At 48.7% G+C, this 17,068-nt stretch overlaps 5 protein-coding genes across 5 annotated transcripts in view; 3 read left to right on the forward strand and 2 right to left on the reverse strand.

Annotated features, from left to right (window-relative positions):
- Positions 1 to 454, forward strand: part of BDZ99DRAFT_465164 (TPR-like protein) — a 1,971-nt gene extending 1,517 nt beyond the window's left edge. Inside the window, exons 4-5 of the mRNA XM_033720487.1 lie at positions 120 to 293; positions 376 to 454. Coding sequence (XP_033574213.1) covers positions 120 to 293; positions 376 to 430 — 229 coding nt within the window. The 3' untranslated portion in view covers positions 431 to 454. The remainder of the gene's footprint in view (positions 1 to 119; positions 294 to 375) is intronic.
- A 7,305-nt stretch (positions 455 to 7,759) lies between these two features.
- Positions 7,760 to 8,582, forward strand: BDZ99DRAFT_522868 (uncharacterized protein; the record flags this gene model as incomplete). The annotated part of the gene is made up of 2 exons (XM_033725742.1): positions 7,760 to 7,840; positions 7,899 to 8,582. 2 exons carry the CDS (start codon positions 7,760 to 7,762, stop codon positions 8,580 to 8,582), a joined length of 765 nt encoding a protein of 254 aa, XP_033574214.1.
- A 939-nt stretch (positions 8,583 to 9,521) lies between these two features.
- Positions 9,522 to 11,034, reverse strand: BDZ99DRAFT_478754 (uncharacterized protein; the record flags this gene model as incomplete). Its single annotated transcript, XM_033722187.1, has 7 exons — positions 9,522 to 9,570; positions 9,642 to 9,907; positions 9,976 to 9,993; positions 10,041 to 10,270; positions 10,317 to 10,589; positions 10,665 to 10,790; positions 10,839 to 11,034. 7 exons carry the CDS (start codon positions 11,032 to 11,034, stop codon positions 9,522 to 9,524), a joined length of 1,158 nt encoding a protein of 385 aa, XP_033574215.1.
- Positions 11,035 to 12,485: 1,451 nt separating this feature from the next.
- Positions 12,486 to 14,550, forward strand: BDZ99DRAFT_500500 (uncharacterized protein). Its single transcript, XM_033723723.1, has 4 exons — positions 12,486 to 12,763; positions 13,060 to 13,262; positions 13,308 to 14,271; positions 14,331 to 14,550. The coding sequence occupies exons 1-4, from the start codon at positions 12,491 to 12,493 to the stop codon at positions 14,364 to 14,366; spliced, it is 1,476 nt and encodes a 491-aa protein (XP_033574216.1). The 5' UTR covers positions 12,486 to 12,490; the 3' UTR covers positions 14,367 to 14,550.
- Positions 14,551 to 14,948: 398 nt separating this feature from the next.
- Positions 14,949 to 16,832, reverse strand: BDZ99DRAFT_447576 (uncharacterized protein; the record flags this gene model as incomplete). The annotated part of the gene is made up of 4 exons (XM_033718019.1): positions 14,949 to 15,682; positions 15,983 to 16,383; positions 16,437 to 16,541; positions 16,686 to 16,832. 4 exons carry the CDS (start codon positions 16,830 to 16,832, stop codon positions 15,139 to 15,141), a joined length of 1,197 nt encoding a protein of 398 aa, XP_033574217.1. The 3' UTR covers positions 14,949 to 15,138.
- Positions 16,833 to 17,068: the final 236 nt, after the last annotated feature.

The raw sequence follows: 17,068 nt of genomic DNA on the forward strand, positions 1-17,068 counted from the left end.
AATCAAGGGCGGTGGAAGGAGGCCGAAGAGCTGCAAGCTAAAGAACTAGAAATGTGCTCGAGGGTACTTGGCGAGGAGCATCCAGACACGCTGACCAGCATGGCCAACCTGGCGTCGACGTATAGGAATCAAGGGCGGTGGAAGGAGGCCGAAGAGCTGGAGGTGCAAGTGATGGAGACGAGCTCGAGGGTGCTTGGGGACGAGCATCCAGACACGCTGACCAGCATGGCCAATCTGGCGCATACGTGGAAGTCCCAAAGCCAAAATAACGAGGCTATCTTACTAATGAAAAAGTGCGTCGAGCTACGGGGAAAAGTCCTTGGCCCTATACATCCTAATACGGAGTCTTCGCTCAATTTACTAAATATGTGGCAGATGGATGACCAGGAGCTGGGTACTTAGAGCTACGCTTTTCTTTTCAAGAATGTAAAACAGTTTATTGTGTAAGCATGCCTGCAAGTAATATGTATAGTATTAAAAGTGATTTAACACTACATATCGCCTCCTTAAGCAGGGAGGGTGGCCGACCCGCACCGGCAATACCCTTGTGGGGCTCCAAACTCTAATAGAAGTACTCTTTGGTATAGTGGCAACTTACGTGCCTTGGTCTATGGCGTAATTGGCTGGAATGCCAAGACTCGCATTTGTACCCCTGCTTGTCAGCTGGAGCAAAATGGTGTTGCAATAACGGGCAAGGGTGAAGCCGCATTTGCTAGCGGCTGTACTGTTTCAGAGTTGGATTTTTATATATTCCGAGCGTTAGCAGAACAGGGCTCCGCGCAGCTACAGGCCTGATGGTTATAGGGCTAAAGTGCCGGGCTTACTTAATTACTATGAGTAAATTACACCGTAATAATTATATCGAATGTATGGAACTGTTTCGCACTAACCGCTATTAGTGATCGCTTCGGTTAGAGGTACCGATCGACGTGACGACTTCGCATGAATTTGCGTGCGATATTGTAGCAGCCATAAGGCTGATAACAACTTCCTAGTATAGTAGTGAGGTACTAAGGCTTAGATGGAGCCCTTTTATAGGTATCAGGAGTGATAAGAGCTTGATAGTGGTGCTGTGGCGAAGGAATCGTGTTACGCTATGAAAGGAGGCTCTCCGCAAATTAGGCGCGATGGCGACGATGCAACCGTATTTTTGGGTGGGAGCTGTTCTAAGTGTTTAGAAGTGGCTACAGTACACGGCCTATATAGAGCTGTGGGAAATATCAATATATGCATAGAGTCTGAGCTGTTTGATGTCAGTGTACCTATTGATTTTCTCGCCACGCCGGGTTTCTCGCCACCCAGGGACGGACCTTACCCTCTCTCACACAGATTCCACGGATTTAGCTAGTGTGTCGGCTCCCTCGGACTCTCATAAACGTAGAGTGGCAGTACACGAACCTCTTCAGATCCCTGTTCTCAATCTTACACTCTCTGGGTTTGTGTAGTCTACAGTTACCTAGCACCGCTTGATGTCCTCCAGGACACTATCTAATGTGGCAAAGGAATAGTTTCGGCAAACCTGATAGCTCTCTAGGCCACCTCAGACGGTGTTCCTAAGCAGTAGGGAAGGGACGGGGTACATTGCCTTACCATTAGTTTGGGGGAGTTTTTTCGGCACTACTTGGGCCCCTATAGACTCTCAGAACTCCGAACGCGACGTAAAGTCTGAGGACATTGAGAGTAGACTACTTTTTGACTGACTGCCTACCCGCTAGCTGGGATCCTCCTGACGTTGGTGTAGAGCGAACAAGAATGTAGCATATGTTTGTGTGTCCAAACTCGAAACCTAGTACTTAAGACGTACAAGTCTAAACCCAAAAATTAGGTTCCTCTTGAAAGCGAGAAAGTAATTGGCCGATTAATGAGTCTATGAAACCGATCTCAGAAAGAAAAGAATCATACTCTCGCGCAGCATGATCACTATCCCCAAGCTGCTCTCCTTAAGGGCGTTTCCAACCTCACGCTTTCTGTGCAAGGCCCTCTAAAGATGATGCGATGAACAAATGAACAAAGCCTTAGGCCTTAACCACTTAGCCTAACAGCCCACAATCCAATGTAATTAGTGATGTCATGGCTGCTCCCTCTAATCGTAAAGTCTCCCGAAATCCGTTATACTCGCTGTAATGTATACGATATTTCAATATGGTCATGCTATCTGCTATTCGGTCGGTTCGTTCTGTCGCCTTATCTAGTATCGCAGAAGGTGATTCGCATCTCTTGAAGACGATTCAATCACCATTCGATTGACGGGTGGGTGATTGAACGGGCTCCTTGGCCACGCTGGTTTTGTCAATGGTCACCCGAGGACCATATAGTGTCGCAATCTGAACGTTCTGCCAGCTTCCCATCTTCAAATCAAAGAAGTAATCGAGGCAGCTTGAGGGTCCCCTCTGTAGAGATTGCAATCGTCCTTCGTATTCGCGCTCACTCGAGCGATCATCAGCGTATTCAGACGGAGAGACTGGACAACGATCGAGGTACTTCAACATATCGGCTCTGGCTTGGAATGTCATTAGAGCATCCATAGACCAATATGGGTACCGCGGTTTGTATCCAACAAGTACCGACGTGCGGGGTACGCCGGCAGTCTGTAGCGCCTCGCATAGGGGGATTATCGAGCGCTCGTACCCTGGATTAGTAGGTGAGATTTGCTTGCCGAATACAATTTTGATATGCAGATGGCGATGACCACGTTTCAGGAGGTCGGACAGCAGTTCTATCCATTTGCTATAGTTTTTCAAGCTAGGCGCCCAGGGTGCAAGTTGATCAATGAGTAGAAAACGTATGAGGCTAAACTTCGCATCCGGTATTCGGTTGATGGTTTGTCGGATGCCGTCAAAGTATCGTTTTGGATGAAGAACTGGTTACGGCCGTAAAAAACTTCCGTGGCGAGCGTAGATATGTGGTGGCTGACGCTGAATAACGAGTCTGCGCTCCGATTGCATGCGCAAGTACTCGAATATTGATAGTCCTCGTTACAGGTACAGGAGCAGCACGACATGGAGGTGTTACATGCGTGACAACATCCAGTAGTCAAAGGTATAATGTGACCTCGACTAGATACACGAATGCCGCGGGCATCTAAACCCAGCTTTTGGAATGGCTCGACACCATTCCTAAAGACCAGGCCGGTATACGAAAGAACCATCAGTTGTACCTCCGTCGGAAGGTTGAGGAAGGAAAAGCCATGGCTGAGCTTGTGGCCGTGGCCATACGATAGGGGGGATGATGGCTTCCTCGTAAGATCTTCGACAGTTGATCTCAAGAGTTTGTACACTGTGGGTTTCAAGCTCTTCGGAAGGGCTCTATGATTTCCAATCTTTAACTTAAGGCTCTTGAGACTAGGGGCTTCGAGGGCTTTGAGAGGGTCTGGGAGCGCCTCAAGTGTGGGTATATCCCTGACAGAACATTCCACTCCCAAGTCTAGCTCGTGAAGTGTGCAGTATTTTCCCAGTAGCCGACATATCTCTTGCCATGGCTTCAAGCATCGTGAAAAAGCGCGCTGGTCTGACTGGACAACCCGCAAAATGCTCAGATTAGGTGATCTCGATCGCATCAAGAACACATGTAAGAATTTGAGTGCAGCTAAGGCCCGGACGCTGAGTTTCTGGAAGATGTCCATACTTCGCCAATCGTGGGAGGCTACGGAAAATGTGTTTTCCCCGTACAGTATATCAGTAGTCTCCTTGTTGAACTTCCGACAGACAAGAAGTATTGACGTTAGAAGTCGTTCGTGACCGCACCCATAAATCCTCCTTCTGTCGCTGCTTCGAAATACGGTGGACAAAGTTGTTGGCACAGGGTCGCTCGCGCAAGAGCCATACGAATCGTACTGATACAATGCGTTATCTCGCCACGCAACACAAGTATCATGGTATTTTCCACTTATGTCATCGAATTCCCATCCTATCCCCCGACTCCACTCATAGAATATCTCAGTTGACGTTTCACAGAAGCGCCCTTGCTCATGAAGCAAGCTGATTGGGCATGTCCGCACCAGTCCGACTTCTCGAAAGATTTGTGCTCAGATATTGGCTGGGAGGCCTAGAAGTGTCGCTCGTGGTTTCGGCTTACGCATGGGTCTCAGGCGCATGTCGTCGGCCATTTCGTAAAGAAGGAGGCTCATCTGAAGATGAAAAAGACTCTCTCTTCGCACACTGCTGGTGCTTTGGTTTGTACTAGTCTTCAGGTGCAGCAATGATGAGGATGTGCTAGAGGCGAGCCGAGTGATGCGGTGAGTTTTGTGTGATCTTCTAGCGATGGGAAAGCAGGACAAGAGCCCGGAAGTACGGTGAGGTATTAGGAGCGAAGCTCGTGTCAAAAAGCCGCTCTTCTAGATCCGGGGTTTGACCAGCTTTTGCGTTCGCACGATATGGCTGTGCAAGGATAGTGCTCAGGTGACTGGCTCGGAGTTTAGCATGCAAAGGGCTTGCTACTGCAGCCTGCGATCCGTACAGCAGTGCTACGAAAGGTACGTTCTGGGAGCCGCTAGGGAGGCACAGGTCGAGTTTCGTCTTTCGGAGAATAAAATTCAGTGAGTTACGGCTCGTGTGATCGTCTGGTGGTATTAATGTGCCAGGGGCATGGTGATCTGCTGGTGGTGTGGGTTCTGCGAGGTGGTAACGTGGCAGCTAGGTAACGTGGTAGTAGCGAACTCATCCAAATTTTTATAAATACTCTAGATTTCAGCTCATCAGCGTGTTATGAATATCGATTGGCATTAATCGAGGACTCGTCCGAGGATGTAGTACACTCAGCAATACCACTTTTACTATAGAATATCCTCACTTGCTGTACAGTTGAGATGATAGTCGCTCCGCTCGTAGGTTCCCCCTAGCCTTCGTAGTCAGTTAGAGATAATGGGTGATTTCCCCCATTCGTTGAATTTCGAAGCCGAGGGAGGAGGTAAAGTACTCATTCGTTCACCCCCGGGCTTGATACATATCGCGTGAATGAGCAGAAGGATGGGAGCCGTACAGGTCGGCTACACCTCTACTTCCAGTCTTGTGTTATAATAGGATCCTAGGCCTCGCCAAAAAGGGGAGCTTGCAGCGTCGCAGGCGAGGTACACTTCATCAACTCAGGTATTTTCGTTCACTTCCGGACAAAGTTATTGAAGAGCTCCATTCCTTGATAGATGAGTCTACATATATCTTCAAACACGTATGGCATGCATAATACTCGCCCTGCCAAAATTTGCGTCCCCTATGAACTCCAGAATCATCCATACAATCATCACCCCCCAATTAGTTACCTCTCGAAAGCCAAAAGAGTGCGTCAAAGTCGCCCCAAACTTCGGAGAATATAGTATTTTCCTACAGAACCTCATCGATACTCACGTGCGGACCGTACATTGTCTCCAATCTGATTGACTGCCATTCTCCAAACTTCAAGTCAAAGAATTTGTCCGTTCTGATTCTAGGCCAGACATCTTGACAAGATTGTCGCCCCTTGTATCGGCAAGATTTCACCCACCCTGCTTCATTAAAGTCAGGGTCATCGAGGTGCTGGTGGTCCGAATGTGAATCCCGTGTCTAAAAGTCTTCGCACTATAATCTCTTCATTACGTCCTCGGGACAACTCTTGCAATGTCGCTTCGCCCTTGCAAAGACTAATATTCTCTACGCACTCGATTTTGCTAGAGCTGCGCAAAATCCTCCTAAGATAGTTCGTATTTCCTGCAGACCTAGGTCGGGCTTGGTTAGTTGTTCCATGAAAATGACCTTGATGTGCAGATCAGGATAGCCCCGGTGCTGAATATAGGATAGCAGTTGTATGAATTCTTGATATACCTGAGGGTGCGAATAAGGAAGAAAGAAATTTTCGATTAGCAAAAAGTGTATCCAACGGAACTTGTTACACGAAACTCTGGAGATGGCAGCGTGGAGACTTTTCACATCATGCCCTTCGACAAAGAATTGGTTACGGCTCCAGAAAGTCTCGGTGGCGAAAGCGAATATATGGTGGCTGACGCTGAATAATGCGGCCGCACTCTTCCTGCACAAGCATGTGCTCGAGTACTGATAAGCACTGTTGCAATTGCATCCTGAACTTGGCATAGTAGTTGTGCAGGCACAACAGCAACTCATGCTCATCTTAACTAGTGGTCCGCGTTTCGCTAGGAGCATTCCTCTGGCATCAAGACTAAACTCTTGAAACGGGTCAACCGCGTTGGTGAATACGAGACCAGTGTACGAGAAAACTATTAATTGCAACTCTACTGGTAGGCCAAGAAATTTAAATCTGGGCGCCTGGCGACGTGTGGAATCGGGCTGTGATATCGAACCTTTCGTGAGGTCCTCCACAGTAGACCTTAGAAGCGACTTCAGACTCTCGGTGTGACTCCGGTTCATGCGATTCCCAAACCTCAATCTAAGGTTCTTGAGGCTAGGAATACTCTTGATAGGAGACAGCGCAGCCTGAGCGGTAGCTAGATCGTCGAAAGCACCTTCGAAGCCTAGCTCTAGTTGAAGGGGGTGGCAGTGATCTGCCAGCAGCTGGCATAGTCTCTGCCATCGCTCTTCATGTTCGAAATACGCTGAGAAGTTTGCTTGAGAAGTAGCCGAAATTGGCGATCTTGACTTCATAAAGAACACGTGCAGAACTCTGAGCGCGGCCAGTGCCCGCTGGCTGAGTTGAGTGAACAGTTTCAAGCTCGATAAGTCATGGGAGGCTATACTGAACGAATTCTCTCCATACAATATGTCCGTGGCCTCGTTGTTGAACTTCCGTGCCAGCAGCCGTAGATCCTGCCGGCCCCTTTGCCACACCGAAGGATCTCAGATATGTTCTGTTCGCGCCATTCAATTTCTGCCCATTCATTGTCAGAAAATATACATGGCCTCAGGTGGTACAATTGTGGTAGACTATTGTGCCACCACCGGAGGCAGGTATCTCGAGACCCGAACCGCTCAATAGCTCTTTCTATGGTGGTTTCGAAGTGAGGACCCGAAATGCGACCTCTTTCGTGAAGAAAGCTGATCGGACATGGCCGTACTAGCCCTGCTTGTCGGAAAATTGTTGCTCTGATTGCAGACGGAAGTCCCAATAGAGAGGGTGATGAAGCGTCGCATGGAAGTTTGAAGAAGCTACTGTCGTGATCCATCGCGACTGCGGATAATCTACACGGAGTAAGAGGGCGATGGAAGACAGCCAGCTCAAGGCAATGGAAAATAAAGGAGATCGGGTAATGGTATAGAGGATGTAGGGAAGATTGTGGGAAAGCTCGGAATATAGTGGTGGGCTCAGTCACGAATCATAGTGCGGAGATTCATTGTACGCGACCCGTTCGTTCCATGGTACTAGGTAATGACAGCTTTCTGCCAACGCGGGATCTTTTCAGATTGTTCTCCAATGCTCAAAGAGCGGATAGGCTTCCGCACTCATGTAGCCTACCTAAGAAAACCGACAAATTTTGAGTCCGCCTCCGTCCGTTCAAATACCGCCTTTTCGCATCCGCCTTTGTTATGAGAGCCTTGCTCATTGTGTTACAAGAGAACACAAGTAGCCTTAATCGACGCACTAGATCTGAACGCAATCTCGCAAGTCCTCCAGATATGCATGTTCAGTTTCTAGTGAAGGAACACTTGCCGGAAGCAAAAGAAGTAGTGGATCTAATCCGCTTGCGCAACTTAATGAGGTGAGGTCCAAAAACAGTGGGGCGCATCTGTCGCTGTGTTGTGGCTAGGTGATGGCAGTGGGCAGGAGGATCTCGTTTCAATCGCTGAGGCAACCTCACTCTACCATCAGGAGGCTTTTCATGCTCGTGGAATTCGCTGGCTGGGACTTAGAAAACTATCAATTAGTCCGAGCCTTTTCAGCTGAGCGTATTCAGACTCATGTTCTGACATTGACACGCGACCCACCGAGATTTGAAACCCTAACTGACGATGCGTTAGGAGGCCTCGGAGAACCTTGTCACTCTGAAAAACGACAACCCGAAAATGGTGGAGCGGATGATCTACTACCTTTACCATCTGGGCTATCTCCCAACCGCGCCAATCTCTCTGAAAGACCTCGTGAAGGATATCCATCCCGACGACTGGTGCTCCGGATGTATCGAGCTCAACATGTTAGAGCGCAGCCGTGAGCGGAAGGTTGAAGAATGCCCCTGTATCTCAGAAGTGATGGATCTTCTCCATGGCAAGAACCCGGGGACCCACTGCGGGGACGATTCAGACAGTACTCTGGCAACACATGCTTCTATGTATGCTATGGACGACAAATACGGCATCGCAGAACTGAAGGATTTAGCTAAAGGCAGATTAGAAGCCGCGCTCACTAAGCACGGACTCAACCTCACTTTCCCCAGAGACGTGGCTATTTCAATCGTTTTCTGCATGACACCTGATTCGGATTCCGCCCTTCGGGTGCTTGTAGCTCGCTACTTCGCCCAACACGAGTATATGCTTGGTTTAGAGCCAATTCAGCGCGCCCTGGAGGAGCACAATGGCCTAGCGCTTGCAGTTCTGAAGGCCCTGCATCCGAACCATCTCCAGTCAGACAGCAACAGCATCCCATATCGGCAGGACCAGTTGCAGGACGCTAACAAGCTTTACCGCTTAAAGAGGGCTTTGTCTTAGTCCGAAAATGCTGGCAGAGCGCCTTGTCGAGAGCGAATACCGGACTTTTGAAACCAGTTAGCCCTGCACGGTCTCGAGAGAAAGTCATGAATCAAAAAGTAATACGACATGCTGAGTGGGCGAGGCTGGAGAGGGAATTCCATGACATCCAAGGAAAAAAGGCAAGTTTGAGAAAGGTCGATGGATCATGCTGGTGATGGCAAGACTGTGTGCCAGTGTCAGCAGTGCTGAAGGAAACGGTTACAGCGTCTTGCCAGAGATATCCGTATACTTTCCTGCCACTGTCTGTAGGGCTTCAACGTACTAATAGAAACCGGGAGCAGCGGATACACTTCCAATCTGCGTACACCCTGTTGCCGCTGTCTAAGGTAGCTTCACAAGTTTACTAGTTGCCCAAAATATCGAACTTCTCTCTTATTCGGAATGCTGAAAAAGTTACGAAGCTCACGCAGCGGTATAAACGAGTGTACGGATTTCAATGACGAGGCACTGTATACTCACATTGGTCTACGCTACAACCCTAAATTGATGTCTGCTCGAATCTACTAGAATGAAAGACTATCAAAGTTAGAACGTCAACCCAGCTTTTCGATAGCGCTTGCACCCTCTCATCATGGTCGTTATTGGCCTTTGAAGGGCATTGTTGAAACGCGACCTTTTGCTTTTATTACCATCCCTAATACTATTAAATGAGATAAGAAGATGAATGAGACTGTTCAGATGAGATTTTGAGATGTTTGCTTTTATGACTAGGACCGCCATGATGAAATGAGATGAAAACGAAGGAAATATCAAGGTTTTCGAAAGGGCTTAGAGGGTATCGCCATCGAAAGCCTACTAGGAAAGCCTACTAGGAAAGCCTACTAGGAAAGCCAGGGTTGTAGTTCGGGGACCACTAATCGCACAACGATTAGTGGTCCCCTTCATGTTGAAGTCGTGTTATGGTCTTCCAACGTTGCCGAAGAAGACAACAAGTACCGCACAATATCTGTATAAGATGAGTTTGAGCATGAAATTTGAGATAGGGGTAAGAAGATTCGCAGAGCCGGATGTACTTACGCTGCAGCTGCGGCGAGAATCTCGTGTCGTTTGGCTCTCGTGAAAAGCGACAAAATTGCTGAGAACGCGAGTGTAGCCAAAAGCAGGACGCCAATACAGATTCCGTACGCTTTTCCGGTGCCGACATCCTTGATGAGATGATACAGAATGTAGATCGGTAAGACTAAGAGGATCAATATCACGAAGGTTATGATCGAGTTGACGAGAAGATTGATGCGCGAGCGGGTGTAGTATATCTCATCGCCATTAGATTTCATCTGGGTTTCCTATAAGAAAGAAGTTGTTAATAGTCGGGATTTTGAGCGACGAGTCGAATGCTGGGCAGCGGACGAACCTTCGAGCAGAAAAGCCACTGTATGACATTAGAGTCTTGCTCTGTCCAAGCATCAATACACTTACCTTGATAAGGTCGCAATGAAAGAGCTTAAAGAAGCCCTCTATGCCAGCATCAAGCCGAGCATGCTCCCGTCCAGCCCTGAGCGTAATCATGTCTTCTTTGCGATATATCCACTCACGCTCTTCCTCAACAACAAGCTCCTTATTTCGCATGTAGTTGGCGACGCTCTGGTAATCGCTGGAGGAGGGCCTGTTGGATGCCACTAGCGATTGCGCTGCAGTAACGAGATTCGCTAACAAAGTCAGAGACACTCTCCAAATGTCGATAATGGACATTACCATATTCGCAAAAGGCCTTCTCCAGTGTCTTGAAAAGCTCTCGGCGAGGCTCAGCATCTTTCTTCTTTAAATCTCGAGTAATCAATCTCCGAGACTTGTTATGTTCATCCCGCTTATCCATAGTGTCCAACCGCTTCTCCAGTTTCCGCAATTCATCTTGCTTCTCTAGGAGCAGCCGGGCTTGTATATATCCGAATCGCCGGTATATCATGAAGTTCTCGTCGCTATCTAGAAAGGCGGCGAGGTTGGGGTAGCCAAGTGGGCAGTCTTCCACTATTACCGACGCTTGTCAATTATACGCGTCTACAATTGGAACTCGTAGACACTTCGAAGGAACTGGAAGCTCACATTGTCTAACCACGACAGGAACTTTGTATTTCGGTCGCCTTGGTCTTCTTCTCCACGATATTGTCGCCGGCTGGAAGATATTTAGGAAGGTTGAGCGCCATGATCTTGGAGACCGCTGTCTTGATGCTACAAACGCGTCAGTATTGTCTAGGGATACGAATGCAATCTTCTCACCGGACGAACTTAGGGGGGTTGCTCCTTTCGTTGACTTTGAGAGCGATGAAAGGGGTCGGATGGTGGTACTGCGGGAGTCCGGCGCGAGTGTTTTCTCGGTTGACACGGTCGACGGTGGGGTCATCTCTTCTCCCTCTTCACGAACTCCAGCTTTCCCCTCCTCCATCGCCTTCAATTGATCAGACGAGATATCCATGTCTTATTGTTTAAAGAATTCTAAAAAAAAATCGCATTCAGCGCAGTCTAGCTAAGCACTCTATGCCTACGTTCGCCATCACTGCTTTAAATACAAAGCTCCCTACAGCCTTGTGCGCAAAAGCTATGTGCTTATAATTCTAATTCGTCAACAAAATCGCCTTTATCAACCACGGCATATGACTGTGTGGGTCGTCGACCATTCAACAGAGTTTCGCGTCAGCCTCGCATGCTTAGTCGAGACTCAGGAAACCATTGCGGCCCCAGTTTGTCGCCATTCAGATTGATTTCAGCTCCGGTGTGAGCATCCTTCACAGTGTATGACCATTTGTACAACGGACCGGGACCCCGCTTGCACTTGGTAATTACGACCTCCATATCTGGCTCATAGAGAACTTCCAGCCACGCCTCGTCTTCTTCTTCAAACTTTGCGGGTAGCTAGACGACAAACGATATGTAAGCCAACATGTAGGTTGATATCCTGCACAGGATTCGCAGTCTCAAAATGTGACTTCAAGCGTCACGATGGAGGCTCACAGTTGCGGCATCAAAAGCGACTGGTACATTGGCTCTATTCGGCGGGGCGTCGTCGGTCTAAGGAACCTCTCCCGTCAGTAGGCTATACGGGTACTCCAAGAATTACTTTACGTACAGAATCTGGCGAAGAACCATGCTCGGCGTCATTGGATGGGTCTTCACCCGCACCTCTGCCCGTTGAGGCCATTTTGAGTATGTGTGCCTCGGAGGAAGCCTGAGGACTCAAGAGAACCGGTCAGCGTCGTCGTATGACTGAAAGAGAATTCGCCGAGGAGGAAAGTTAGGAGCAGGCTGGATGAGAGCCTTATATCAAATCCAGCCTGAGGCTCGTACACCCGTCGTCGCCCCATTGCTTTTTCTTCCATTGGGCGATTTAAATCTGGCTAAACTCCAGGCAGAATTCAGGCAAACGCCGGCATTGTTCATTACCTGTATCTAGCTGAGTCTAGAAGAAGGCAGCGAAAAAGGCGTCGTGCCGTGTTTCGCTCCGCCAATGAAGCGGTTGTGCGACCACACCTCATCGTCCCAGCTTGCGGCTCCATCGAAATTTGTACCTAGTAAGCCTCGTTTACCCCTCTTTCGGAGACCGTCCTTTCTCTCAGAATGCAGCCAGCGGCCCTTCGAGAAAGACATGAGAGGATATGTTCAATCGCATGTAGCTGATCCAGCTCGAATCTCTGCCATTAACATGTCTTAGTAAGACTTTCCGGTTAAAAAAAATGGCTGCGCCACATTAGGCAATACCAGCCTTGCCTCAGATGACTTGTGGATTTCGTGCACTGCCTCAGTAGTTGTGAGGAGCTGGAGTACTTCGTGTTCCCTAGTATCTGAACTGTCAATCGTGCCTTACAACTTCGACCATATCACATACGGGCGGCCGCACGCTGTAGCGCATGGCCCCCTACGTTCCAAGCAAAAAAATGGAAGCATCGCACGAATCCTTTATCATGGATCCAGTTAAGAGTCATACCATGGTAGACGACATTGTCCATGACCCTGCACCAGAAAGCTCTGCAAGCTCAGATCCGCAAGAAGAAGAAGAAGAAGACCGGCACCAGAAAGATCAAATGTACTATCAAGAACTCTTTGACAAGCACATAAAGGTGTCCCAAAAGCCAGTGTGTCATGACAAGACAGCTGTCCTGCTCCTCTCCTGGGACCCTAAACTCGATGATCTTGGAGTGCAGAAAGAGGTATTTGATCCAATTCTATCACATCTTTCCGTTGTCTGTATAGACGTATGCGCCACTGCTTGGACCTTTTCGTTACCCTCCGACTGTTGCAAATGTGTGCAGAGATCTGTCCTTCTCAAATGGTAGGCAGCGCCAATTGAGCTGGCCTGTACAGAAATGAGATGGCCGAAATGCTTCGACTCCGTTGGGCTTTAGAAGTTGGCAATGTATCGAGACTCTTTAGAGAATGGGAATACAGTGTACTAAGACTGGTGTTGATGTATCTTGGTCCTGGACCTGTTGCTAATGAGAAATAGGTGAAAAATCTCGGCGAAGTTTTCCAAAAAGCGTACAACTTTACGATTAGCTCGTCCCATATCAAAGGCCACAATCCACAGGCATCGGTCAATCGCTTGTTATCTGAATTCGTGGACGATCATGGGCACGAACACTCGTTGTTGATTGTCTACTACGCTGGTCACGGATGGAGTGATGAACATGGGCAGTTCAAGATCGGCCCGTACGTGCAAGAGCTATAATGTTGAACAGCTGCTGACTTTCACAGGCGACGACGTAACAAAATCTTGGTTCGTGATGATATCGTTTGGAAGCAGGCCGAGGAAATTCTCAAACCTGCATTGTCCGACGTATTGGTCATCTTCGACTGCTGCGAAGCAGGTGCCCTAGCCCACCAAAGTCGCTCACCCCATAGGACTTTCGAATACCTAGGTGCTTGCAAGGAGGGCCAAACAACCCGAAAACCAGGCGATCGTTCTTTCACGTCCGCGTTGATATTAGCCTTAAAAGAATTGGCCACGAGAGCAACGTTTTCAACCCTGGAACTATTAGACAAGATTCTTGAGGCGCCTGAGTTTCCGAAGTTCGAGCAAGAGCCGGTTCTATTTGTCAGAGACGCACCCACCAGGAAGCATATCGATATTCAGCCTTTGACCAAAGACGCTTTGACCAAAGAATGTAAAATGCCTATGGCAGAACCTGAGTTTCGTGATGGCGCCAACGAATACCTCGACATCCGATTAGAGTTCAACCGACGTCTGGGTCCGGATGACATCGTCAAGAGCACCACGCATCTAAGTAAGCTAATTGACAACTCGGATATCCCGGTAAAGACCATTTGCTTGAAACGAAAGTCTTCATTGGTTGCAGACTATGCATACCATTGGAGGCGCACGGTGAAAAGGAAGACCTTGAACGGAGCAAGTAGACGATCCCCGCTGGTGACTCCAGGCCTTTTGGCACCGACTATGGTGAAGGATGAAGACTATCTATCAGAGAGTCCCGCCCAAATTGGGCCAGCTCATTTTTTGTCGAACAACAATGCTGCGCAGCAGGAGGAGCAGTCCGTCTTGCAACTCGCTATCCCACGCACACAGGAAGTCTTGCGTCCGATGGAGCCACGCGCGGATGACCGCACTCGAGGAGATGGCGGCGTGTTCTACCATTCTAGGATGGTGGTTGTAAGGACCGCGGAGAATTGCCAGTCTGGGCTCGGTTGGGTAAGGGACAAAGTAAGTAGCTTTGTGATTGGACGCAATTATCTTACCAAATGCTGATATCTCTAGGTCAGACCAAGAGCAGGCCAGTAGTGACTCTAGGCTTCTAATGTGGTTTAGGACAGCCTCGTCAAGGACTATAAAGCTCAAGTGGAGATGTTTCTCTTTCTTTCCCATATCACGTCTTGAGGACCGTTGTCGTCGCCTTCTTTCTTTGCACCGTACTTTAATTGTTTGAGGCCTTGATCGCGTCCTAGATTTTGCTTTAATTGATATTACTTGATTGGATTGCCTTGCACAGCCAGCACCGTGATAAAGCCACTCAATACCTACTTCCGATCCCATCGTACCCGAAGATTCAGGGTACTATTTTGCGTCCTCTAAGAAGGTCCTAAAACTACTGTACGTCAGTCCTGCGCCCTGCGGGTCTAGACTACATACCATTAGTCGTGCTATAAGCTCGGCGCAATGTCAGATAGCTCCACGAGAGAACTCAAAGTAGCCGTCAGAGAAACCCCTCTAGTTGTCATCCCGAGTGTTCGCTGGAATAAGTAAAGTAAGTCACTGTAGTCGAGATAATCACCCCTAGGTCCGGCAGCAAGCCTCACAGAGAATAGTCTGACATGAAAATGAATATGGGACATTAATCGGCTTCTTGCTTACTTCGTGCGGATCTCTTCCAGATCTAGAAAGCCACATGCCATTGTTGGATGAAAAAGCACACCCCACCTAAGATTAGGGGGACCGGAAACTAAGTGACATTATACACTTCCAAGAGCCATGTGATCCCGGAGAATCTCCGTACGTTAGAGATTTGGGGAGTCAATCATTTTATATTTTCGAATGATTTTTTGAGGCTAGCGTCCGCGGACAACACTGCTTTTAGATCGCGCTCTCCACGTCTGTCCCCTCTCTATGGACAGAAAACTCTGTGGTTTTCAAAATTCCAGTCTCCCACTCCGCACCCGGTCCTTCCTCTTCACTTGCCACGTCATCTCCACTTCCTCCACAGCTATCTTCGTGGACTACTAATCCTCTGGTACTTCCATTCCGTATACTCCGGTTGTTTGTACTCTGGGAGAAGCCCGAGTCTTCCGCAGATTTGGTCGAGCTTACGACAACATCTCCGCTTTTGTCTCTGACACTCAGCACTTTCAACACGTGTGTATTGGCTGTTTCGTGGACGTATCCACGGCGGCTACTTTGCCAACCCGACTGTCCCGGAGGAGTTACTGATCCGAAAAATCGACTGTTTGCGAGAAAGTCCCGAAATATTGGTCGAAGAGTGCTCGTAGATGCCGCAACCAGTCCCAGCCCAGGCTCGATGGTGCCCCAAATGGACACATCAGCCACAGTGAAGGTGATGTCGGCACCCGTGTTTATGCGGTGGACATATGGAGTCCGAACGGCAGCTGCTATTCCTGCACTTCAAGAAAGTTAGTTAGTTTCTCCAAGATTGTCTGTACAGTGCCCGGTCAGAGATTTGTGTTCACTCTTTCATCAATGCTGATTGGGAGTCTCAGCACTCTGTAGGCATCATCCTAGAAGGGTACCATGACTCCAGGTAGCCTGGCGAGATTATGGGTAGTTCAAAAAGATGAGCATCCATCTCGCGCAGACCTTCGAAAAGGCTCCGAAGCCCCACACGCAGCACAGAGAGGGTGTACGCAAATCTCTGGCGAAGCACAGTGAAATCAGCCTCTCCGGGTTTTACGAATTTACTTACAGCATTCCCATTCCGAGCACTGCAATAATGGAGACCTTGTCTCTCGGCGTCAGACTAGATCCCCGGATGATGTACCACGGCAAGATAGCGAACGTGAAGTCGGCAATGACCGCATGACCAACATACACGTACAGAATAATAGTTACGCCGCTTGCTTCGACGACGCATGTGCCTTTTGAGGTGTGCAGCGGATTGTATCGCGTCCAGAAGTACTCGATTGGGCGACACGAGAACACCATTAACACAGTTGTGACCACAGTGAAGAGAACTGTGACTACTACTTGGGAGTAGATGATGTAGCGCTGGTATCGCTTTACGGCGATACGCAATAGAAGCGCACTGACTGATAGCTTGATCATCGCGGTGGTGGAAAAAAAGAATATAGAGTTGACATAGAAGTCCTGCAGTAGAATTAGTTGGCTAACGTCTGCTGCGCAGCGTCGCACAACCATACCTTGATTACTTGTTCAACTTGACTTGGTTTGAGGTCGGATACGTGCCGGGTAACGCCATGCTTGATCGATTCGAAAACAAAGGTGGAGTATACCGTGAAAAGCACCTATCAGATCGTCAACCATGATCTCAGACTTCTTCGGGCGCTTGGGGACAGCGTATGGGAATCCCTCAATCGGCGCCCAAGTCAATTGAGGTCGCGGATCATGAAAGGGGATGCGCGAGATGCAACCCTTTGTGTATGACTTACCAGTGCAACAGCAGCAAGCCAGTCGTCTAATCCGAAAGACCTCAGCATACGGACTCGCACGTAGGTTCGAAGCATCATCGTTAGCCATGCCAAACTTAGGAACACAACCATCACCGCGGTGAGCTGCGGGCCTCGAGTTTCCGCCATGTCGGTACTTGTTATCTTTGGCGCAGGGAAGCCTAGGAATTGCGAAATCCAGCGCCGGCCGCAACTATATCTGAAAACTATTTTCGCATAGCTTTTAACCGGCCCGGGAGGAACTCGTTAACTCTCTTCCCGGGCGTTCGTGGCTTACCTTGACGGCGTTGTAAGTGGATGAGCGCAGCCCCTTTATTGACTTTTCTAACGTCCTTCAAGCCTTCGTGCCGTCTCAGGCCCTGAGA

Source organism: Mytilinidion resinicola (assembly GCF_010093595.1).
Source record: "Mytilinidion resinicola strain CBS 304.34 unplaced genomic scaffold BDZ99scaffold_14, whole genome shotgun sequence".
In the NCBI taxonomy this organism is placed as follows: domain Eukaryota; kingdom Fungi; phylum Ascomycota; class Dothideomycetes; order Mytilinidiales; family Mytilinidiaceae; genus Mytilinidion; species Mytilinidion resinicola.

Bases quoted from the DNA above. Each gene is read 5' to 3' on its own strand.
- BDZ99DRAFT_500500 (XM_033723723.1), top strand. From the start codon at position 12,491: ATGGAAGCATCGCACGAATCCTTTATCATGGATCCAGTTAAGAGTCAT. The intron at 12,764-13,059 runs GTATTTGATCCA...AATGAGAAATAG, and splicing joins ATCTTGGAGTGCAGAAAGAG to GTGAAAAATCTCGGCGAAGT. The intron at 13,263-13,307 runs GTACGTGCAAGA...TGACTTTCACAG, and splicing joins GGGCAGTTCAAGATCGGCCC to GCGACGACGTAACAAAATCT.